Raw genomic sequence first — 18,196 nt, 5'->3', positions numbered from 1 at the left:
AATTTTAGTTGTGAAAATTTTTGGGAAATGGCCAAAAGGGAATACTAAAATGTGCTATCAGAAAAAGAAAAAAAATAATGCAGTAATAATATCAAGTTTGTTGTTTTTAAGTGAATAAATGAGGAGGGATGGATTGAATGATAATATAGAAAGAATTATAAATAAGAAATTATAAAATTAGAACTATTTTCTTATCAAATAATAATAATAATAGTGAATAAATGTATCTTTATTCGTCCTTGGTTATTTAAAAAAAGTTTTCTTCCTTTTTATGTTTCTTTCGTGTTAATAAAAAATAAATTTAAAAAACACATTCAATAATTGTAAACTATGACATGATTATGCGAATTTTCACGTTCACTTCGAGGGGGGAAAGGTAATAATTTGCCTTAGTGTAATTGAATCCTAAAAACAAATACATCATGGTTAAAATTAAGTAAAAGTTTACTTAAAAAATTGTAAATTAGAGTATTTCATGATATTCCTTTGGTATTTCATTCATCTTGACCAAACAAATATATTTTCTTTTAGAATTTAAATCATATCTAATAAACTATATAAATTAACACACTAACAATTATTACTGTATATAATTGTATTTATATGCTTTTCCTTAATCAATATTATTTTTCAAAATATAAATACCTGAAATCCATCTTTAACTTTTATCAGTGAAGATTAAGTTCAGTAGAAGGATTTCACCAAGAGTCACCCACTTTTTAAATAAGCTCTTTGATGTACAACAAGAAATTGCAAAAGTGAATATCTAAAATTGAATACAACTACCTGAATTTGTATCTAAATGATGACTAAATCCGACGAATAACCACTTCGGGTAGCACGAAGCCAGTAATTCAAATGCAGCACCATAAAAGTAGTACTTATATGTTTATACTGGTATTCTATTTCCTTTCCAAGAAAAAAGAAAAGAAAAAATATACTACAATAAAATCTTGATAAATTAATAACTTCTATAAAATAATAAAATTTTTTTGATCCCGATTTGAACAACGCGTTATTTCCTTTTAACAATCAAAGCATATAGTACTGTAGGATAGATACAAAAGCATTACACTTTTTACAGTATCATTAAAAAAATACCGTATGATAGAAAATTTCTGCGTTTGGATTGACTGTTTTTGAGGATATTTTTGAAAAATTTTGCTGTAACAGAGTTTTTAAATTATATTTTGGGATATTTTTAAAAAATATTTTGAGATATTTAAGAGTAAAAGAATTTCTAAAATATATTTTGAGATATTTTTTAAAATTTTAAAAAAATTTAAATTAATTTTTAGATTACCTTTTATAATATCTTTTAAAAATTTTTATTATATTTAAAAAACACTCCCATCCGAACAGAGTATTTTAGACAGACCCTTATATAATTTCTTTCTCTTTTTTTTTTTAAATTTTTGTCAGCCTCATCGTAAACTAACTAAAATACCTCAGGCAAGCATTTTTTTCCCTCCAATTTAACCTCATGAAATATCTGTCGTCTGACTTGTCTCGGAAGAAAATGTTAGTACACGAACTTACCCTTCTTCAGGTGCGTTGATACTTGATAGCACTACTGAAGAATAATGTTGATGTAGAATGAAATGCAATTTTGACGTTCCACCAATGCGTCTCCCGCCTCCCCCGACATCCGAGGTTTCGTTTCAACTCTTTATCCTATACCTTGCTTGATGTTTTTCCCCAGCAAAAGCCAGGCACTTTTTCTGACACCTCCTTTACTATCTGTGCGGTCTCTTTCTTCCTCTTGTGCTGCTCCCAGAACCATCGAATACAATAATATAGCTACTGATTCTCAATTTAGAAATGCCAAGATCCCAAGATTTAGGCCGCCTGGTGCACCCACAAACGTGTCCAGAAATGGAGGGAGGAACAAAGAAATCCCAAAATTCCGACTCTCAAATGGGTCCAAAACGGGGCCGAGAAATCTCGATTCTCCTGATTCGGTGCTGCTTCCTATGCAAAAAGGGACTAAAAGGAGAATTAGAGGGGATTATTTAGGCGGGGTGGATGACGACGGCACTGTTGTAAATTTGGACAGAGGAAGGGTGTTGAGATGGTACTCGGAAACCTTTCGGTATTATGCTGTAAATTTATGCTTGAATGAGGGTAAAGCTCGTCACGCAAATTTGATCAAGATTGGGATTGACCCTGACAGTCATTTATTTGTTTCGTTAATTAACTTTTATGCTAAGTGTGGGGCTTTGAGCTTTGCGCGTAGGGTGTTAGATGAGATGCCTGAGAAAGATGTAGTGTCGTGGACTGCTTTGATTTCGGGGTTTGTAGCTGAAGGGCTTGGCCAAGAAGGTGTTCAGTTATTTTGTGAGATGAGGAGGGAAGGCATAAGACCTAATGAGTTCACGTTGGCAACAGTTTTAAGAGCTTGTTCCATGGTCTCTGGTTTAGAATTCGGGAATCAGTTGCATGCTGAGGTTGTTAAAGGGGAGGCATTTACAGATGTTTATGTTGGTTCTGCTTTAGTTGATCTTTATGCTAAGTGTGGCGAAATGGAATATGCAGATAAAGTATTTTTCTTCATGCCGGAGCAGAATGCTGTATCATGGAATGTTTTGCTTAATGGGTATACCCAACTTGGTGATGGACATAAACTTTTGAATTTGTTCTGTAAAATGACAGAGTCAGATATGAGGTTCAGTAACTATACCTTGTCAACTGTTCTGAAGGGATGTGCCAGTTCGCAGAGTTTGAGGGCAGGCCAGGTTGTTCATTCAATGGCAATCAAGATTGGGAGTGCCTTTGATGATTTTATTAGTTGTGGTCTAGTCGATGTGTATTCCAAATGTGAGTTGGCAAATGATGCACTGCAAGTATTTAAGATGATCAGGGACCCTGATATTGTGACTTGGAGTACGATGATGAGTGGCCTTGATCAACAAGGACAGAAACTAGAGGCGGTGGAGTTGTTTCATTCAATGATGCAATCGGGATTGAGGCCTAACCAATTTTCACTCTCAACTGTTGTTAGCGCTGCCACGGATTTGGGTGATCCACGCTTTTGCAAAAGCATTCATGCTTGCATTTGGAAATTTAATTTTGAGTCCGATTTGTCAGTTAGCAATGCTCTGATCACCATGTACATGAAACTTGGTTTAGTTTATGATGGTCTAAAGGTTTTTTCTGCGATGAGTCAAAAGGATGTGGTTTCATGGAATGCACTTTTATCTGGATATCATGATGGTGAAAGTTCTGATCAAGGACCAATGATTTTTAAGAAGATGCTTATAGAAGGCCTAAGACCAAACCAGTACACTTTAATAAGCACTTTGAGGTCTTGCACTAGCCAGCTAAATGCTAGTTTTGGGAAGCAAGTGCATGCCTATTTACTTAAGAATAACCTTTGTACTGATGGTCATGTAGGAACTGCTCTGATTGACATGTACTCTAAGTGCAGATGCCTGGATGATGTGGAGTTGATTTTTAACAGATTGAGTGAAAGAGACATCTTTACTTGGACAGTTCTCATTGCTGGTTATGCTCAGACTGATAATCAAGGAGAGAAGGCCCTTGGCTTCTTCAATCGGATGCAGAGGGAAGGAGTCAAAGCTAACGAATTTACTCTGGCCAGCTGCCTGAGGGCTTGCGCTGGGATAGCAAGCCTTATAAATGGACAGCAGCTGCACTCCTGGGCAATTAAGTCTGGACATTTTTGTGATGTATATGTGGCCAGTGCACTGGTTGATATGTATGGAAAATGTGGTTGTGTAGATGATGCTGAAATGATATTTAAGAGCATAGAAACCGTTGATACAGTGCTGTGGAACACAATGATATGTGGACACTCCAAACACGGGCAGAATGAAAAGGCTCTTCACTCTTTCGAAGCCATGTTGAATAAAGATGTGCAGCCTGATGGGGTTAGTTTTATTGGTGTCCTTTCTGCATGCAGCCACATGGGTTTGGTTGAAGAAGGAAAGAAGCATTTCCACTTGATGAGCGAATTATATGGAATTGCTCCTTCAGTTGATCACTATGCTTGTATGGTTGATATCCTTGGCCGGGCAGGCAGGTTTAGCGAGCTGGAAAGCTTCATTCAACAGATGAAAATAGCTCCAAATACGTTAATCTGGGAGACTGTTCTTGGGGCTTGTAAAATTCATGGAAATGTAGAAATGGGTGAAAAAGCTGCTCAAAAACTTTTTGAAATTGAACCTGATGAGGATTCAAGCTATATATTGTTGTCTAACTTATATGCAGCCAAAGGTAGGTGGAATGATGTCTCAAGAATTAGAGCATTAATGTCGAGTAGAGGTGTTAAGAAGGAACCTGGTTGTAGCTGGGTTGGGGTCGATGCCAAAACGCACGTCTTCTTGTCTCAGGATGCTTCACATCCACAATTAACTGATATTTACCAAAAGTTGGAGGACCTGCATCAAAGACTTCAGTCGGTTGGTTATACTCCAAACACACATTATGTGCTTCATAATGTACCAGATGCCGATAAGAAAGAAAATCTCTTTCATCATAGTGAGAGGCTAGCTTTGGCTTTTGCACTTGTGAGCAATGGCAACAGTAGAAGAATTAGAATCTTTAAAAATCTTCGTATATGTGGAGACTGCCATGAGTTCATGAAGGGTGTGTCTGACATTACAAACAAGGAAATTGTTATTCGTGATTCCAATCGCTTCCACCATTTTCACAATGGAATTTGCTCTTGTAAGGATTATTGGTGATTATGACATCGATGAATGAAGTGAAGTTGAAGTGCATAAAAGGTCAAGTATTATAGCTGTTGACTGGAGCAATTCTGAGTTCAAGACATTATTCACGCTGATAACATATTAGACTTGCTTTCTAGTGGCTGGAAATTCAGGTATATTCTCTAACAGTACCATCCTTTCCATCTCTTTTCATCTTTGGTTCATCAACTCTATTTCTGTCTGTCTATGCACAAGACATAGTTTACAAGCATTTCAGTATTATGCAGTTTTGTCATACTTACAGGTGACATAGGAACAGTTACGAATTTTTAGTTTGATCTTGCTATTTTGTTACTGGATTATGAGTTCTGGATATACAATTCTGATTTATGGTCCTTGATGCTATTAACTATCACCTGGCTATAGTCCTGACAAATGCACTACTTCAACACATCTAAGAGAAGAGATTGTGTATTTTTATGCAGGTTCATCTGCAAGCATAGAATTGGAGGATTACAGTGATGAAATATCATCACCGAGTTCTTGACGAACTTAATCCAGTGGATACTTGATCAACATTCCAGAAAGTTTGGTATTAGTGTTGCTACTGCTCTATCCTCCCAATATTTGATTCAAACGTTGAAAGAATATTGAGAAGGTACTCTACTGACGCGCATGGCCTACAACCTGCTTTGATCATATTTATTAAAGTCATCAAGATTGCTTGCTCTGGCACATGGCATTGTGGGGAGCGTATATTAAGTTCATTCTTTCAGCTGTAGGAGGTCAGTTACTACGATTGTGACTCATGGTTTGGTATGTCCTTGTTTTAATGTGCACATTCAAAAAGATGTTTTTTCCCCCTCTATTTGTTTTACTATGATTGTGACTCATTTTTCAAGACTATCAAAGACTGGTAATCCTTCTTGCTATTCCTAGAAGCATCTGCAGAATGTTTATTATGCAACACTAAGAATTTCTTTCCTGGCTTTCAGGCAAAGAGGCTAATGAAATGCAGAATAAAGTACCCCTGTTTCCTACACTGTCATCTCTGAAGCTGATTTAGTTCGTCCAAGTACTTTTCAAGGAGATTAATCAGGCTTCCAGGCTATTTGATAGGACCCTGAAGGCAAGAGGTCTTTAAGAGAATTTCACCTTTCTTTTCTTCCATAAAATAGGACGCTAACATGATGAAGAGATTTAACGTGTAAAATTTCATGTAAATTATTTGGAGTGAAGCTGGGTATTTGTGGTTTGAAGAGGACGGAATCCACCTATTTGCTCGAAGATTTCCTGGAATTGAGGCTTTTGCTGAATACAGAAGTTCGCTTTTTGGCCAAGCTTTATCTTGCCCAAAAATTGCCCATTGAGCTTTTTGTCATAATCGATACCTGGAGAGTCCCTTTTGTAGTTTTAGCTCGAATCCAGGCTTAAAGTATTTGAATGGACCACTGGTACATTCTGAATAAGCATTCTCATAGAGTTTAAAATCGCTCAGAATTTACATACTCGTCACAATTTCCACCATTCCTTCACCCACCCAAACACCATTTTCTCTCGTTTCGCTTAAAGAACTGTGAATACATCACAAGACCGAAAATCTTGGTCTTGCGTCTTTAGACTTCGACCAACGGGAGAGGTCAGTGATTGGAAAACTTCCTTTTTTTCTTTCCGGGTCTGGATTTATTGCGTCGTTTCCGTCGTCGTGGACGACATCCGAGACTAAGACTAAAGCTGAAGGAAGCGGCTCGAATAGAGCAGCAGATCGAAGAGCAGATGCACTAAGAAATTCGAGCCTTTATACACACTCAAGTTCGCCTTCGATACTCCAAGCGCTATCTCAGAGGGAAAGTAAGAAAGTGATTCCCTTTGCACGGGTCATCAGTGTAGGTGTGGTGAATACGCATGCTCGCACGTGGATCAAGGTCAATTTCTTATCTTAATTGTGTTATATAACCCTCTTTATACTATGAGAGGAAGAGGATTAGAAGAGGACATGAAGGAGAACCACACTGAATAACCATAAACAAAAGTTTTTTTGCATATGCACAGTTTGGCAGAGCAGCTCTCTCCCCAGCCCACAGCAAGCTTGTTAGGCAAGCGCTCACTGATAGATTCAAGTAGGAGAGATCTCGCCAAAAAAAAAATGAGCAAACAACCCTGAGAACAATCGCTTCAGTTCTATTAAAACCACGATTATACAGCTCGCAACGATAGTTATTATTCCACGCATTCCGGAAGAAAGCCAAAAATATGATACTCTATGTTCGATGTACATGCAAGCCGGAAACGGTAACTCATAGATTATCATTAATCAAGTTAACATAGTTCCTTTCCAGAAGAAGGATGTAAATGTAATGAAGAAAGTGCAAAAGTATAGAGACACAAATACACCGGTAAGGAAATACAACTGACTTAACGATTTGGTCTAGCGTTCTATAATTGTTCTGCTGAGGAACCTCTTGGATACTTTTAATTTCCAGCAATCGCGGATGGTTATTGTTTTGAGTTCCTGCATTGCCCCATCCTCCGCAAGCAGATTTTCCAGATCATATAACTGTCGCAGTTTTAGTACCCTAAGTTGGGGAAAACTGTCAGCTCCGGAGCAAACCAATTCCTTTGAAACGTAGGAACGATGGCCCAGTTTAAGGATCTCTAATCTGGGCAGTTTCTTTAATGTGTAGAAAGGATCCTCCTCCAATTCAGTGAATCTAAGGGAAAGCTTGGTAAGATTCCGAGGGAATTCTTTGACATCAGGCAGCTTCTCTATCACTATCCCCAAATGCAGCTTAATAAGACTCTCATAGCGATACAGGTTTAATTTTCCCGTGGGAGGATAAGACCCTGTCAAACGCAGGTTCTCGAGCTTAGTCAATATTGGCCCTGCACCTGATAAAATCTCACTTATTTTCGTTGAGGGATACCTAATTCCAAGTTTTCTTAGACTGGTAAACTTGTGTAGCCAATGAGGTTCCAAATGGCGACAATTCACCACATCCAGTATTCTCAGAGAGGATAATGAAACTTCATTCTTTAAACGTCTAGAGGTGGTAAAAGTAGCAGATTCATGTAGAAGAAAGAACTTCAACTTCTTCATGTTCCAAATGCAAGTAGGAAGACAGATACCTCTGCATTCTCGAAGATCCAATGTGGTCAAGTTTTTGAGATTTCTTATACTTGATGGCAAGCTTCCACGATAATATCCTCTTAAACCAATGTAACTCAGGAGGCGCAGGTTTCCAATTTCATCTGGGACAGATGATAGAAAGGAGTTTGTTTCAACTGACAGCACTCTAAGAAACGTGAGGCCTCCAAGTTGATGAGAAACTACGAAGTCCTCTTCTTGAAGATATTGGTTTGTGTCAAAGCATAGCATGGCGCGAACTTTAAGTATTTCATAATTGGCACCAAAATGGTCAGGCTCACGAGTATTACTCGGATTATAAGTGATTCTACGTCCCCTTGAAGAACTAGAATCAGTGTTAGAATGTTTGTCTCCACCAGAAATGCTGCGGAAGAAGTTAGTCTGCTTCGCGATTGAAATGGAGAGGTTGTGGAGAAGATCATGGATACGACAGCTTCTAATCCTTCCATCAAACCTCCTGCTAGCAACTTGAATTAAGTTCCTCGCCACCAGATTATTTAGGTAGTCCTCTGCAACATCTTCAACATCTTGTTCTCCACTTGCAATGATGAATTTCTCAGCAGCCCACATGTTGATAAGCTGAAATGCAGGGATTTCATGGTCCTCAGGAAAAAGTCCAAAGTAGAGAAAACAAGGCTTCAATGTGCTAGGCAAATCCTTGTAACTCGTGGCCAACACCTTCGACAATTCCCCGTGGTCATCTTGGCTCATGCTCTTAAGTACCCCATTCCAAGCATGGACAGTTCTTTCTCGCTCCCTTAACATGCCTGCTGTTACCACAATGGCTAATGGTATGCCACCACATTTTTCAACTATCTTTTTACCTATGTATTCAAACCCTTGCAAGTCCACAGCGTTTCTTCCTCGACTGATCATAACCATTTTAGAAAAAAGTTTCCAACTATTTTCCGGGGTCAATGGTTGCAGCAGGTGAAGTGAGCTTTCACCTCCGATATATCTCCCTACCCCAGTATTTCTTGAGGTGATAATAATTCTGCTCCCGCTCATAGGTTTGTTAGGGAAGCCGAGTTTTAAACAATCCCACGTTCTAGTATTCCAAACGTCATCCAAGAAAACTAAAAACCTCTTTCCTCTTAAATATTCACCAAGGTTGGCCTCAATGGGGTCCTCGAACTTCCCCTTCTCCAGTCCCACTTGTCTAGCAATGTCAAGCAGAAGCTCTCGAATACTTGGCTCTTGGGACACATAGACTTGAGCTGAACAATCAAAGTGATGTCGCACACGCCGATAAATTTCCTTTCCAAGGGTTGTCTTCCCTATTCCCGGCATGCCCACAATTGAGATTACGCCATTCTCCAAATCTGTGTCCAGAAGTCTGGTCTCTAGATTATCAGAATCTTGTTCCAGACCAACAATCTCTGATTCATCAGCATATAGAAATGATCTTCTCGGATCCCAAGTGTCTCCACTACGAGTTCCACCTCTATCTACAATGCCATATGTTGTCCTAAGGCGATCAATGTCTTCAATCTTTCTCTTAATCTTTTCGATCTCTCCGACAAAATGTTGTGCAGTATCATTACCACAGGAAAAGACGTGACTGGCGGCAGTAAGACAACCGAGGTGCCCTTTACTCTTGCGTGATGCCAGCCAAGGAAGGAGTGTGTCCAAGATGTCCTCAATGTCATGAGCAAGATCTTCAATATCCTGAACCAAATTCCGTACCAGATGATTTTCATCTTGCCTGGCCTCTGCCTCATCCAGGTAAGACCAAACGTGCCTCGTCTCTCTTTCGATCCATCTGATGTCCTCTTCCAGCCAATGCAAGCCAGAGCTACCTTCAGTTATCAAATTGCTGATTACTTCAATTGCTTTGTTGATGACAGCTGTAAGGACGATCTCTGCCATCTGTGCTTCGTTCAGCTTCTGTTACTGTTCTGTTTTGCCTTGACGATATGTTCTCCGGGGCTGTGATGGGGCGGCAGGGCGATCTTTAGCGATCTTTGACCCTCAGGAGTAGATTTTCGTTGTTGAGAAGTCCATTATGGCTGGTTCGCACTTCACAGCAGTTGAGGATCTTATCTATCAACTTTCTTTCACACTGCTGAAGGAGACTTTCGTTTCAGAAAAGTCCATTATGGCGGGTTCACAGCATTGAAGAGCTTATTTACTGGTCAGCTTGGAGCTGCTTTGTCCTTTTTTCCTTTTCCTACTTTTTTCTCACCTTTGGTATGTTATTTCCAATTTTTTAATGTGTTTATTCTGCAAGTCCTGTTTTGTTAATTGAAAATTTTAAACTATTACGAGTTTTGATTTGCAGCAGCATATTGCTTGGCTTCTCATTCCGTAAAATTAGTACATCAAATGACTCGTCACAGGACTAAGCGTTCGACCAAATGGAAAACTAACAATTCAGGCACTTGTACCATGCCTGCTGCAAGATGGAAACTACAACGAAATCATCCTATAGCTTTTCCGTCAAAAAAAAAAAACTAATTACTCCAGCACCAGCTCCTGGAGGATGCGCTTAAAAACCAGACCTTTTAGTCCAAGTGAAGCAGCTTTGCCAATGATGCCCTTCATTTGCCGGGCAATGTACATTCCGCACCACATGCCTTGCTCATATACAGGGTAACGGGTTCACAAATACAGTTCCATTCAGTGTTCTCTGGAATCCTTTAGAGACTTCCATCTTTCTCAGAAGCCCTTATTGTGCCACTAGACCACTAGTTCTCGTCTTCATCAGAGGATGGATTCTCAACATCACTTCCACTACTCAAACCATTATCATCAACAACTGCAGCCTTTGCTGCAGATGGAGCAGAACCTTCATAAAGGTCATACTTGAGAAATTTTAGCCGATTGTTCTTCTTCATATTTCCACCTTTACGTTTCCTCTCTCCATGTTCAGCTGACTGCAGCGACTGGGCAGCAGCCACAAATGCAGCACTCACAGCTTCAGTCATCGTTTCATCTTTTTCGACTTCATTTTCAGCATCTCCCTTGTTATCAATGTAAAAGAAAAGATCGGCATCTGTTTTCTTATTCTCCTTGTAAACCGACAAATTGAAATCTTCTTCCGAATTATCAAGTATCAATTTGGCATGATAACTTGACATGTCATTATCAAATATTTGAATCCCTTGATTTCCTCTGTCAAGTATCCATCCTGCACCATTATACCCATAGTAATCAACACATTTAAGCAATATTAACTCCATATTAAAACATACTAAAAACTACTCACTTAAAAATGCTTTTGGTGATGATCCATTTGGTCCATTGTTGTTGTCATTGACATCTAACTCACACCTGATCCATTTTGTTAGTTCAGATGGTAAGCTAGAAGTAGAAAATGCATTTGTACAAGAAAGTGCTTTAGTATGGTCCCCATGTTTCCTGCATGTAGGGCAAATGATAATGAGATTCTAAAATTGTCTTTGCTGAAATTCTCTTTCAAAACGTGATCACTTCTGCCTACCTGAAGAATTCTATTGCTTCGTGCGTAACCATCAATCTTCCCAATGCAATACTTTTGGCATGATTGGCAGGCAAATGAGCCAATCTATCAGGACTAAGAAAAGAGTATTCAACTAATATTACAGGCTCATACAAGAGTTTTCTCAATGATTTTTCATCTTCAGAAATCTGCAGAAATCATAAAACAGAGCATGGATATTGGATTAATCAGAATAAAATAGTTGACAAACATGACTACAGAGCTGCTCAGAACATCCATCAATTTTTTTTTAGGTCAGTGTAGTCAAAGTTTCAGATTACTACATAGTTGAAGCACAGTTCCTGCACTAAAATAGAAAAGTATGTTGCATACATCCACCACTAGGGAAGTTTCACACTAATATCAACAACCCAATGTCCAACCCGAAGAAATGTTCAACAAAGATACCACATTACTACATCATCCTGGCAGTATAATGGGCCAGAAACTACATAACAGAAAAGCACTGAAAGAAAGACCACTCACCAGTAGGAAGGTCACAGGCAAAGTCGGTCCTAGCAGCATCCTCAATAAAGAATCTGAGTGACATTAGATATAACATAAGAGCACTAAAACTGTATATGAAGTCAGAAAATTAAAATTTTATTTATCAAAGACAACTAGTACTATGTAAACTAGTACTCCACCGAAGTCTAAACGCAACGACTGTTGAACCCCAAAATTAAAAAGCAAATAAAAGCCTAATACCAAACATGAAACCGAGACTTCTGCCAATTTAGCATCCCCACTGATACAATATCAGAATTTTCAATCCAATAAGAAGCTCCATTTATCAAGATAAAGCGACAATGGAAACTAACCAAAGAAGTAAGAATTCTGAAGCCCGGTAATAGAACCAACCACCCAATTTCTTAGCTCATTCTGTAATTCCTTTCCTGAATTCCCACAACGAAATGCCAAGCAGAGCTTTAAAAGAAACACCTCAGCAATAACATAACCAGCTAGTTCATTCAATTCACACCCTCCAACGCTAATCTTTTCAACTAAGTCTTCCCCCAGAAGTGGAAAAAACAGCCTTAGCCTGTCTTTTTTATTTTCATTCCAAATCCAAATACTAACTAAATCCTCAAACGGCTTAATCAAGCCTTCCAAACCATCAAAATCATCCTCCAGAGCTTCGCAGCACACATTTATATATCCCAGAATTGAATCCACCAAGCCCTTAATCTCTTTCATCAATTTCTTTCCTTTCTTAGACCTCAAATCATAACCCTTCGAATCTACAGCAAATTTATGCACGTGATAAATTACAGGCGACATCAAAACAATGCTTTTCAAAGAACTACAGCTGGCAGAATAAGAAATTATGAGCTGAAACAAGTCTTTTATTGCTGCAAATTGATTCAAAGTCTCATTTTTGGATGAATTGAGGTGGTGAAAAGCTAAAGCTGAGTAAACCCAGATGGTTTCAAGAGATGGGTTGGTTTTACATTGTAATAATATCTTAAAATCTGCGGACAAAAGTGAGATCTTTTCAAAATTGGAACCATGGAGAGAGTCTAATAGGGTTTGAATTGATTGGCTAAGCGCAATTTCATGGTTTTGGCCGATCAAATGTTTAAACTGATGATTTATTTGGGGTTCCCCTGGGATTGACTCCATGGTTATGGAAACTCAAATACAGATTAAGGGATTTAGTAGAACGGAGGATGGCGCTAAAACCCTGGATTGATTTGGGGCTGATGGGAGAGAATTAGGGTTTTACAAGGGCTTTGTATGTGGAGCCACCGTTTACTCCTTTAATTTAGGGTAAATACTCTAGTTTCCCCCAATGTTTGACATAGTGACAGAAATTTCCCTTCTAGTTTCTATACATGCATTGTGTCATGTGGATACATACATACATACATATATATATTTCTCTTTTTTTTTTGTGGGAGGTGTTGCACTCCTTCTCCCGTACCATCTCTTGATTGATTGATTTAGGATAACACATTTTGAATAAAAATATGTTTCAATAAACTTAATATTTTTTCTAATTTTCTTTTACATTTATTTGTCTCTTTCAAAGCTTTTTTAACAAAAATGATAATCACATAGAATATACATAAGCACATAATGGAGTCTTCATACTTCAACACTTTATAGTTTTTAAATTTTCATAAGAGAAAAATAATCATGCAGATTATGATTTTATTTTCCGAAGATGTACTAAAGTATATGATTACTAGGATACTTTACATGTATTTTATATTTGTATCAGTGAATTTGGACTTTTCGAAAGATTTAAAAAGAAGCTTTTATTTAAAGTTTTAAGTATATAATTCTATTGCAAGAAAAAAAAATTATGTAATTATGAATTTAGTTGCTTAATGATACCTTTGATAATGAACTTTTTTGAAACAAAAATAAAAAGCATGAAATTCATTTCACTTAAGTCTTTTGAACCAAAAAGAATCTTGAACATATATATTTTTCATATTATAGTAGCAATATCTCTTGGTATCATGCTATAATAACATCAAGTTGATAAGGTGCCTGAAATCTCAATTCTGAAATAAAAGGAGTATGCAAAATAAATTTGGAGAATTAGGGGTACGCACTGGAATTATACTAGAGTAGATCGACTCTAACACAATTCCTACACAACTAGTTTCCTTAGCGACGTCGCTGTGTTTTGTTGCGATTGGCCGGTAGAGTGTTACACCACACGTGGATTTAAAATCAACCAATCAGAAACAGCAGAACACGTAATAACTTAACGTCTCTAAGCCTGTTCGTGTCTCCCCTTAACAAAGCCAATTCCGCAGAAAAATCACTGCTCAAAATTCAGATTAGCACCTTCAACGGTGTGCTTCTGATTGAGAGGGCGGCTGCATGTTTTCAATGGAGAAACTGAATAAAACAGTAGCTCTGTTACTATCTTTGCTAGTAGTGATATCATCATGGATATCAATCTCAGAATGCTCGAAGAAGCCATCTGGAGTGGCAAGAAAAGAGGACATACCGTACATTAAATGTCAGGTCTGCGAGGAATTGGCTTATCAGTTATACCAGCAAGTCCAGGCTAAACAAGCTGAGATCTCTCCCAAGAAGGTAACTTTACATCTGGGTTCTTCTCTAAGCTTCTGTTTATGCTACTTCCAGCATTGAATCGCTGGTTTTTTGTTTTCTTGACGAATTTTTATCTGCTGCAGCTTCCATTTTTTAGTTACTGGGATTTTATTTTATTTTTTTTAAAATTTAAGGCAATGTTGTATGTTCTTTCGAATTGATGAGGTACAATGCATGTTGTGATCGTAGCGAAGTTAGTTATGAGTGTTTTGGATTTAAGATTTGCTTTCTGCTTTCTGTTATCCGGTTTTTGGGTCAAAGGGCTTTGTTTACTTGGATAAGATTATTATTTGAGTTCTGGAATGGTGCAAATTGGTTGGCATTTTGCTTGGTTGTTTGACTTGGTTCTGACACATGCTGATGGCAAAACATTGGGCAGATTTCTGAGTATCAAATTATTGAAATTTCAGAGAATGTATGCAATCTGAAGAAGCACGAAGCTGATTGGATCCTTAAAATTGATATTGTGGAAGAAGGGGATAGGTTGGAGGTAAGAGTTTCTCAGTTTTTAGCTGATTTGTGTGCTTCAGAATTGCTGTACTTTGTTTTCTTAATTCATCTTTGGATTCCATAACTTATCAAAAATAAAGAAAATTAGTTAAGGTTTTGGCACTCAAAAACATAGGAAAAGTTAGAAAAAGAAAAATTCACGTCAATTTAAAGGTAATTAGAAATACATTCTCCTTCAATTGTCGATCCTTATAACGAGGTCTTGCCTGGTGGAACCTTACTGCAGAGTAACAAAGTATGCAGTCTGATATCCCATCAACTTATGTTTTCGACTTTCATCCTTATCATTTATGTCTCTTTTATTTGCTTGGATGCAGCTTGTTGAACAAGACTCTGAAGGACAGTGCAATTCAGAATGTAAAACAATTGAGCGAGCTTGTCAAGAGGTAATATTTGTGGATCATTTTTGTTAATAGGATTTTACCAGTTGTTCCGCTGTATACTTTGGCTGGCCAAAATTTCAGATACTGCATGTACAGACATTCTTAGTATTACATAGAGCATATGTTAAGGAAAAATCAATTTCCTGTTACTGTATGTGGCAGTCAGAGTTAGGAAACTAATGTTACAACTGTTAACAAAATAGATTACTTGCCTGGCCTGCTTAAATTTGACAAGCCCTTTCTGCTTTCTGCATGTCTTGTTGAATTTGCTCCCCTCTTTTATTGACCCCTTTGGGAGGCATAACACCAAGATATTAAAAACTCCAGCATTTTGCAGGTCATGGGGTATTCGGATACTGATGTGGCAGAATACCTGTACAAGAACAAACCTCAGGTTGATTCTCTAGTGAAATTTCTTTGTAAGGACCTCACAGGAGCATGCAGCAAAAAGCCACCAAAAGTTCCTGAGGTGAATTTTCTCTGACCTCTACTGGCTAGTTTTCAAGTTAAAAAGATATGCTGAACCGTGGACTTCAGTAGTTTTTTTTCTCTATTGGGCCCATAAGGCAATCCATATAGCTATTTTAAATGCTTCTCTAGTCCTTCGTGACCCAAATCCTCAGGTGGCAAGAAACTGGACTCTGTTGCTGTATATAAAATTTTCTGTGTTCACAAACAATTGATTCAAGTGCCTTTGGTATTCGTTATAGATGTAGACAACTAGGCTAGTTTCTCTGATTCTATCAAGTAATGGTAACTACTGAAAATTTAAAGTGCAAAGGACTTAGAAGAGTTTAAAGCAAGGGCATAAATTCCTGGATTAGTTCTTATTGGTAGTATGACATAATAATTTTATGAATATAACCAGACATAGAATTAGTGAAAGAGCCAATGAATGTGATTCTTGATAGATATTGTACCAATTTTGAGAGCCATAGTGGAATTTATCTGATGTTAACATTGAAAAGTTTGACCATGACAAAACCATGTGTAACATGTCTAGTTTTTTGTGGAAATGAATAGGTGGACTAAATAGTGACATGATGGGTTAAAATTTGATAGGTGTGGTTGTTGAATATTGGTCCCAGCAACAAAAGGATGTTAAGAAACAAATTTGTGTGTTATGCCCAGGTAAAATGCTACATGGGTTATCCATGCCGCTTCAACGGATGCATCTGAAGTTATGAAGGGTCTGCTCTCATGCTTCAGTTTTTCTTAATCTGCTTAGGAAAAAAGTGATAATTTTAAAAAGCTGTTTTAAGAGTTAAAAGGATATTTGTTCTTGAAAGATTATGAAGGTTGTACGTACGAAGTACGTCAAGCCTGCTTCATATAGTCAATTCTTTTTTTGCTCAGTAATCTAATTGGAAAAGTATGACTGATGAGAACTGTCTAGACAGATGGCATACAACAATTTCTATGTTTAGGAAATTCGCAAGGCTCAGGTTATTTATATTGATAGTGACAGGAGAGAGAGAGAGTTGTTAAAAACCCATGGAAGTTTGAAGGTAGAACATATAATTGCCATATCTAACAAATGCGACAAAATGCAAAGCTGGTGTTGAGAGAATTTTAAAGACTGGATAGGGTTGCTTCTAAAGCATGATGTTGTATTGATAGATCTTGTCACCAAAATGATGAGCATATACCAAGGATACTGTGGTTTTGATGTTGAAATATTTCAATGTTATAGCTTATCCATAAGTACCACCAAGGTGTTATTTAGCGCATGCATTGTAGCCATTGCAAGGCCAACTCTCCTCTACCCCCTACTTTTAATTTAATCATCAAGTGCTAATTCTATATGGGTGCACCATGACTTTTAAGACGTTTACAGAGATCAGAGATTACAGCTGACATCTCCGTTTGCACATGCTTTATTGCAGATATAAGCATCATCTCTGAGTAGAATTTAGTATGGATATTTGAGCTTAGCTAACAAGAAAAACTTGTTGTACACGTTTCTTTGATTAGTTATCATGGTTGCCTGTTCTGTTTATCAGTACCTTTTGCTAAAGAAATCAACCTTGTGATTCTTTCATTGTCTTGTCAGGATAGGATTCCAGGAGAGCCTTTTGTTCCCAAGTCCTCCAAGGAGGCTGAAATGGAGAAGATACTAAAATCTATGGAGGTGATTATCTGATATATGAGAATGGCAGCCTCCTTTTACCCTTACGGTCAATCTTAATTCTGATCTTACTTTCGTGCTTCAGGGGATGCCAGGAGCTCCTGGTATGAAGATGTACTCAAAGGAAGATTTGATGAATATGAAAAACTTCGGTGATGATGATGTAGACGAGGAAGATGATGAAGATGAGGCACAATTTCCTTCAAATTTGGTAGCCAAGAAGATCCTTTTTTGTTTGAATGTCATTTAATATAAGTGATTCCCATGCTAACTCAAAATATTGCTGCAGGGAAAAGTCTTGAGGGAAAAGGAAAACAAGAAGGACGATTGGAAACGAAGGATTACAAAAGGTATCCTAAATGCTGGCGAGACAGTCAAGAATCATGCAAACAAAGTCTCCCACCTGATTAGAAAGTGGTGGAAAGCAAAGAAGGCTGTATTGAACAAGAAGAATTCAAATGCCAAGAAGGCAGAGCTCTAGTCCGTAAAACACTTTTTAACAACAGCAATTCCTAAAGCTTTTTCTTTTAGTCCCTTAACCTTTTCTTCATTGTATAATCTTAAATTCCGATACATGTGTTGCTCCGCAGCTAGTAAATTGCTGTATTTTTTCCAGCAGTTTTGTTTTGCCTTTTGAATCAGCAAAGGTTGAGCTCCGTAGCAGGACTTTTATTGGTGCTCATTCTGTATTTTGAACATCATTCTGGTGCTGAAGCCATCTATTCTTCCCCTTTCACCTCACAAACTCCCGCACCAAAAACAAGGATAGAAGAAGAAAACAAATTTACCTTGTACGCTGCTACTAGCGCTAATGCTTTCATG

The 18,196-nt window shown here is 37.8% G+C and overlaps 4 protein-coding genes across 7 annotated transcripts; 2 read left to right on the top strand and 2 right to left on the bottom strand.

The window, feature by feature from the left end:
• Window positions 1-1,434: 1,434 nt before the first annotated feature.
• On the top strand, window positions 1,435-6,163 carry LOC113695037 (putative pentatricopeptide repeat-containing protein At3g15130). 3 transcript variants are annotated; one of them, XM_027213995.2, is made up of 3 exons: window positions 1,435-4,846; window positions 5,159-5,331; window positions 5,669-6,163. In XM_027213995.2, the coding sequence occupies exon 1, from the start codon at window positions 1,689-1,691 to the stop codon at window positions 4,704-4,706; it is 3,018 nt and encodes a 1,005-aa protein (XP_027069796.2). In that variant the 5' UTR covers window positions 1,435-1,688; the 3' UTR covers window positions 4,707-4,846; window positions 5,159-5,331; window positions 5,669-6,163. The 3 variants fall into 3 exon arrangements, with proteins under 3 accessions (XP_027069796.2, XP_027069794.2, XP_027069795.2); XM_027213993.2 differs by having other exon boundaries at window positions 5,159-5,458; XM_027213994.2 differs by having other exon boundaries at window positions 5,159-5,489.
• A 938-nt stretch (window positions 6,164-7,101) lies between these two features.
• On the bottom strand, window positions 7,102-9,687 carry LOC113694676 (toMV resistance protein Tm-2(2)-like). The gene has a single exon (XM_027213529.2). The coding sequence runs from the start codon at window positions 9,685-9,687 to the stop codon at window positions 7,102-7,104; it is 2,586 nt and encodes an 861-aa protein (XP_027069330.1).
• Window positions 9,688-10,086: 399 nt separating this feature from the next.
• Window positions 10,087-13,058, bottom strand: LOC113694675 (uncharacterized). 2 transcript variants are annotated; one of them, XM_072054980.1, is made up of 5 exons: window positions 12,100-13,058; window positions 11,765-11,817; window positions 11,261-11,427; window positions 11,027-11,091; window positions 10,087-10,948 (listed from the first exon to the last, which is right to left on the bottom strand). In XM_072054980.1, exons 1-5 carry the CDS (start codon window positions 12,899-12,901, stop codon window positions 10,506-10,508), a joined length of 1,530 nt encoding a protein of 509 aa, XP_071911081.1. In that variant the 5' UTR covers window positions 12,902-13,058; the 3' UTR covers window positions 10,087-10,505. The 2 variants fall into 2 exon arrangements, with proteins under 2 accessions (XP_071911081.1, XP_027069329.1); XM_027213528.2 differs by having other exon boundaries at window positions 11,027-11,178; window positions 12,100-13,055.
• Window positions 13,059-14,014: 956 nt separating this feature from the next.
• On the top strand, window positions 14,015-18,056 carry LOC113694787 (uncharacterized). The gene is made up of 7 exons (XM_027213656.2): window positions 14,015-14,335; window positions 14,733-14,843; window positions 15,181-15,249; window positions 15,584-15,715; window positions 17,300-17,377; window positions 17,460-17,585; window positions 17,664-18,056. Exons 1-7 carry the CDS (start codon window positions 14,117-14,119, stop codon window positions 17,853-17,855), a joined length of 927 nt encoding a protein of 308 aa, XP_027069457.1. The 5' UTR covers window positions 14,015-14,116; the 3' UTR covers window positions 17,856-18,056.
• Window positions 18,057-18,196: the final 140 nt, after the last annotated feature.

The sequence above is a fragment of the Coffea arabica genome, chromosome 6e, assembly GCF_036785885.1.
Source record: "Coffea arabica cultivar ET-39 chromosome 6e, Coffea Arabica ET-39 HiFi, whole genome shotgun sequence".
NCBI classification, from domain to species: Eukaryota; Viridiplantae; Streptophyta; class Magnoliopsida; order Gentianales; family Rubiaceae; genus Coffea; species Coffea arabica.
The sequence above is the reverse complement of the archived record's forward strand: the minus strand, read 5'-3'. Positions and strand labels throughout refer to the sequence as shown.